Genomic DNA, 6000 nt, shown 5'->3' on the forward strand with positions numbered 1-6000 from the left:
CTGGGATCAGAAGTTTGCACAGAGCGGGCGCGGGAAGCCTCAGGATGAGCGGAGTTGCAGTTGCTTGCAGTGCTTTGTACAGACTTGGCTGTAACGTGGTTTGCATTTTTCTCTCTTCGCTTTTCCACTACTTCAAAATGCCAGTCTTTGAAACATTGCTTCATTTTAAATTGCTGTGACTTGCGCTTGAACTCCACACTATATTCAGTCCGTGCATGACAGAGCTGAACTGTTTTGTGGTAGAAATAAATGCATGGCATTCTGAAAGACATTATATTTCAGTTCAGCAGCAGAAATAAGGAAGGCATTGCTCCGTGGCCTTTCGGTGACTTAATGGTTCGGCTGCTGCTCCGCAGCCCGTGCTGTATCCGACCTCTCAAAACCAAGAAGAAGGCTACAACTCAGAGAAGCAGGAAAAATATAACTTTTTATTGGCACAGCACGATGATTTCCTGGCAGTGGAGTTATATTTTATATAGCCCTTATTATTCTTCTGAATAAGCCTTTATATCCACTTGGATGGAGGAGAGGCTGCATAAATATCCAGTTTTAACATATATAATACCTTCTAGGCTTGAACTCGGTAAAATGGAGGCACCTGGAAAAATATTAGCCCGCAGAACTTGCTTACCGTGCAGGTATCCTCGCTATGGAAATAACCCCTGTCGAACCGTGGGGACGAGCAGGAGCCCTTGCCTGGCTCAGCACCCCGTGGGCATCAGCCGAATGTGGCCAGGGGCAGAGTTTGCAGCCTCAGAGGCTGTTTGCTGGGAGTGGCTGGGAGGGACAGACAGAAGGAAGGACAGAGGGAGGAGGGAATGCAAGGAATTTGGCTGTGAGGGTCCCCCCGTGCCCCGGCACAGGGGAGGAGGAGGACGTGCAAAATGGGAGCTGGCAATGGGCCTCGCAAGATGATTTTAAGACGCAGCAGCCCCAAACCCGCTCAGGGGTTGTTTTTCTCCACGTGCCGCTGCAGCAGTGTAGGCTTGGCAGGTTGGGTTTGAGGAGTGCCAAATACTAAAAGCAAAAAAAAAAAAAAGAAAGGAAGAAGAAAGTAAAAAAAAACATTTGCATTCAGGGCTCTCAGCTGCACGAGCTGGGAATTGGCAGGGGTTTGATGTCCCTGCCTTGTCCCCAGGCAGCGCCTGGCTCTGCTGGTGGCATCCCGCAGCCGCTTCTTACCCCAGCAGCATCTCCATCATTTCTCTGCGTATCTCAGATAAAAGCAGCTATTGAGCTCAAGGCCTTTTCCGTGCAAATAGAGTTGAGTTTGCACAGAGGCAGGGAGAGGAGTGGGAGAGCAGGAATTCTCCGATCAAAACCATTTCCACGAGAAGCCGGCACCGCACCGGCACGAGGGGCGAATCTGCTCGCTTGTCCCCTCTCCGCGCTTGCGTTCACCTTGGCTGCTTTTCTGCCTACGAAATTGTGCATGGTTTGTTTTTTTTTTTTTATTTTGGCTTGAACTTTGGTTTGCAGATAATTTGCTCTTTTTCTTTGCTTTGTTGCCATATTTCTGATCGCTTTTTTTCTTTCTGCCTCCTTTTCTTTTTTTTTTTTTTTTTTTTCGCCTTGCCATCTACAGCCAGGCTATGTAAGAGACTTGGTAAGTGACAGCAACAATAAAATTAAGTTAAAAAACTTAAAATAGTCTAGACCCCCCCTTTGGTTGTGAGAGCAGCAATGAAAAAAACTAACAAAACCCATCCTCCCTGAGAAACTCTAGCCCCGTTTGTTTTTTGTAATGGTCCCCAGTGATTTATGCTGCGAAAGTAGAAACCCTACACCAGAAATTTGCCCTGCCGTTTGCTCACATCCTGCGTCTTAAACTAAATGAGTCTGAGTGCTCTCTGCCTTCAGACAGGTCAGAGCTCTATTTGCTTTCTGTGTCTGGAGACACTAAGCAAAAGCAGCTCCATCAGCCGTGGTCCCGCTCTTTGAGCAGCAATAGCTGAAATACGTCCTCGGGGTAGAAATTGTCGTTTATCTGCACTGCTGATAACGGCGCTGACCTGCACCGTTCCCAGCGCCGGCCGAGCTGTGCCTGCTGGCGTGGCCGCGGCGAGTGGGGTGCCGGAGGCGCCGCTCACGAGCCCCGTGCCTAACGCCGCCGTGTCTCACCGCACCCAGATCACGGCCCGCATCCTGGAGGCCCACCAGAACGTCGCCCAGATGAGCCTCATCGAGGCGAAGATGCGGTTTATCCAAGCGTGGCAATCGCTGCCCGAATTTGGCATCACGCACTTCATCGCAAGGTCAGTGGGCGTGCTGGGCAGAGCAGGGTGTGTGCCATGAATAAACACACGGCGTGTGTGCCATCTGAGCATTTTCCTGGGATTGGGAATGACATCCTTGGGTTAAATCCGTCATCTGGTCAGAATGAAGCCATAGCTCTCCAAGGAGAGGGGATTTGCACGTACTGCTTAGGACCTGCAAATGCACCCCTTCTTTCACACCTCTCCGGTGGCACATCCTGGGCTGTGAAGTTGCACCGGAACCGAAATTAAAAGCATTAATCGCATCGACTGTGTTGGTGTTAATCACGTTGATTTATATTTTAGAAGTTAACTGGGTTGCTGGATTTAACACGTTTAGCTCCGCGTTAGCTCGCAGTTGCTAATCCCTCGCCGTGCCGCAGGTTCCAGGGGGGCAAGAAGGAGGAGCTGATCGGCATCGCCTACAACCGGCTGATACGGATGGATGCCAGCACGGGTGACGCTGTCAAAACGTGGCGGTTCAGCAACATGAAGCAGTGGAACGTGAACTGGGAGATTAAAATGGTAAGAGGGCAGATCCCAGCTGTGCACCTCGTGCCCTGCGCCCAGACGTGTGCGCCGCAGGGTTGCAGGGCCCTCTGCTCGGTGTTTTACGCACGTAGGCCACTTCCCCGCTTACGTGGAGAAGACATTGCTGTCAGTTTTTGGACATCAGCTTTTAAAAAGTCAGATTTTTGTTGCTGTTTTCCAAAGCGTGGCTTCTGGGAGGCGGTTTGCTGGCACGAGGCTGGCTGGAAGGTCACGGTGCACTGCTGGAAACAGGCAGAGCGATAACACGTTTTACTAAAGCTTTCAGCCCCTTTTTCTGGAGGTAGCTCTGGAGTGGCGTCCTTCTGTGTTCACATAAAACAGTTTCTCCTCACCTCCACCCTCTGGAGATCCATCAGAGCCTGTCTGAGCTGCTGGTGGAGCCAAGTGTGACCCTTAAATACGAGGAAAGAATTCAACCTTTAACTAAGCCGGTTACACACTTAACGCGTAGCAGTTTTGGCCTGGTCTCTCCGAACACCCACTCAAGGGCAGTGAAATAGAATCAGACTTCAGGACTGAGCTTCAGGCGCGATCCTAACCAGTAACAGCAATGTGCTGAGCCTTTATCCATATTAAAACCCATTTACTTGCGGCTCAGCTCAGACTTTCCTGTAACTAATGCAAAGCAAGAGCAGGCACTTCACTGAGCTCCAAAATAGTTGTGTTTTTTTTTTCCAAATGGCTACGTTTGGGTGCACAAACTGTGTTCTTTCCCAGCGCAGCACCCGGCGAAGGCTTCCAGTGTGAAGGCTCTTCCCGCATGCTTCAGGGCACGTTGAGAGCCGCTGGCAGAATTATTCAGGCTCGGAGTCTTTGTTTGGACCCAGTTTGCAAACCCCTGTACCCGAATTGCCCAGATCTTCTTTTTCTGCCAGGAAAACCCCGGCATTGCCCCTGCAGAGCTGTTGGCGTCGGGGGGACAAAAAATTCCTGGGCATCGGGATGGGCAGGCTGTGCAGTCACTCTGAAGCGAGCTCCCCAACCCCGTAAAACATTCCTATAGCAAAACTTTAGCGTATAAATCCACAATACACTCGCAGGGGAACCGGGAAACAAATCCCAGCCCTTATTAACAGTCCCGTGTCCAGCCTCTGCTTCTCGTAAAGCACAGGGTGCGCACGCACAGGCTCAGCGCCGAGAGGCACGAACACGCTCTGTAACGGTCTCTGAGGCGAAGGAGGCTTGCTCCTTCCCAGCAAGAGGCTTTTCTGCCCCCAAAAATTTTAGCAATAATGCTTGCAGCACAGTTTATGTAGCTGGGTTTCTCTCGGGCAGCACAAACGGTTCATGGGGAAGGGACGCGGCGGGGATGCGCGCGGTGCCCCTCACGCCGTGGTTCCCTGCCCTAGGTGACGGTGGAGTTTGCGGATGACGTCCGGGTGTCCTTCATCTGCACGGAGGTGGATTGCAAGGTGGTGCACGAGTTCATCGGCGGCTACATCTTCTTGTCGACGCGAGCGAAGGACCAGAACGAGAGCTTAGACGAGGAGATGTTCTACAAACTGACCAGCGGCTGGGTGTGAGGCCCACGTACTGTACGCCGAGAGGAAACCCCGTGGCCATATTAATATTTAACTTTAAAAAGCTGTCATTTGAAATATGCTGCTTAATAAAGTAAGCTTGAAATGTATCTTTTTTTTTTTTTTTATCATGAAAATTTTTGCATTACCAGACCAGTTAATCTGTGTGCACTAATGAGCACTTCTGTTAATTTGCTATAACGAGACCGTGCCTGGGCCAGGTGATGCCGCCTGCCCCCTTTAGATACCGAACGTGCCGGCAGATCGGGATCAGATTTGACTGACCTTAAATAGCCAAATTTCTAACTCTAAGCCATCTTCTTTGAAAGCCATCCAGGGCTTTAACTATATGAAGTCTATTTATCATGTTTAATGCATGAGTGTTTTATTTCTTTTTTTTTTTGTGTTCTTGTTTTTGGTTTTGTTTTTTTTTTTATTATTTTGTAAATTTGACCTGTTCGGAAGTTGTCCTACCCATAAGTAGAATTTCGATCTCTCCTTTCACACTACATGCACCAGGACTGCTGCAGGTGCCTGACATTATTTTGGAGATAGCTGCGTGTGGCCTTGAAGACGACCTTTGTTAGTCTGTTATAGCTTGGTTTATTTGTTAACTTTCCTTTTGATAATCATTTATATTGTCTTTTTTTTTTATTTTTACACCATATTGTATTATGACACTTTTAGTATTCACCAGCATAGCCACTGTTCTGCCTATGATATGCAAACTTTTTCATTACGATATGAAGTAAAGGTCTATGAAGTATAGATTTTGTGTAACTAATGTAAAAACACAAATTTTATAAAATTGTACAGTTGTTTTTTTTTTTTAACTACTCTCACAAGCCAGCTAGAATATCGCATAGATCTGGTGTATCAGCATTAACTGTAGTATGCCTGTAAGGGATAAGGGGAGTAACCTAAGGGGGGCGGGATGGGGGGGAACAAACAAAAAACCAACAAACCCACCAGTTTCAGCCCAGTTTTTACCTAAGTTAAGTACGCCCTCGGAGCTGGGCCAGGAGACCCTCAGCGCCGGGCCCCGGGCAGGGGCTGCGTTAGCGGCAGCGGGTGGCCCGCTCCTCCTGATGCCAGGAATAACCAGTGTTGCGTTCCCGTAGTCTGCGGTTTCAAGACTATGTATAAATGCATTTTATTTTAAATAAAAGTCAAATCTTTTATTTAACCGCTGCCGTCGCTGGGTTCTGTGGTTGTGCTGCGCCCCCAAAGCCCTTCTCCCTCCCCTGGGGCTCCTCCTGCCCCTAGTTTGAAGGCTGAGGATGTGACCGGGGGGTGATTTAGGGGATGTGACAGGGGTGACTGAGGGACCACCAGGCTGTGCAGCGGCCTCGGGGCCACCCTAAAACACCCCGAGAGAGGGACAGGGACCCTTTGGGAAGGGCACAGTCCAGCTCACAGGTTCAGGTTCTCTTTTCCAACGCAGCAGAGCTGCTGATGGGGCAGGATGGGGACGAGAAAGCAATGCCAGCCCTGGGCGAGGACGCACGCAATGCCCGCGGCATCTCCCCCGGGTTTGCTCGCTGCAGGCGGGGAGGAAGCCAGGCATTTTGCCATCGCTGCTGCATTGCTGCACCTCCCCTCCAGTTCGTGCATTCCCCTCCAGTTCATGCGCTCTCCCACTGGTTTTGCTGGAGCTGCACCCCCAGGAGCTC

At 49.9% G+C, this 6000-nt stretch overlaps 1 protein-coding gene across 8 annotated transcripts in view; it reads left to right on the plus strand.

Annotated features, from left to right (window-relative positions):
- The window catches only part of FERMT2 (FERM domain containing kindlin 2), a 49332-nt gene extending 43819 nt beyond the window's left edge, over window positions 1-5513 (plus strand). For 3 of the 8 annotated variants that reach the window (XM_080593742.1, XM_080593741.1, XM_080593737.1), the window contains 4 exons: window positions 1586-1606; window positions 2131-2255; window positions 2639-2780; window positions 4157-5513. In XM_080593742.1, coding sequence (XP_080449868.1) covers window positions 1586-1606; window positions 2131-2255; window positions 2639-2780; window positions 4157-4330 — 462 coding nt within the window. In that variant the 3' untranslated portion in view covers window positions 4331-5513. Of the gene's footprint in view, window positions 1-1585; window positions 1607-2130; window positions 2260-2638; window positions 2781-4156 lie in introns of all 8 variants that reach the window. The other 5 variants (XM_080593744.1, XM_080593740.1, XM_080593743.1 and 2 more) reach the window with 3 other exon arrangements.
- Window positions 5514-6000: the final 487 nt, after the last annotated feature.

Source organism: Anser brachyrhynchus (genome assembly GCF_964034855.1).
Source record: "Anser brachyrhynchus genome assembly, chromosome: 5".
Lineage (NCBI taxonomy): Eukaryota > Metazoa > Chordata > Aves > Anseriformes > Anatidae > Anser > Anser brachyrhynchus.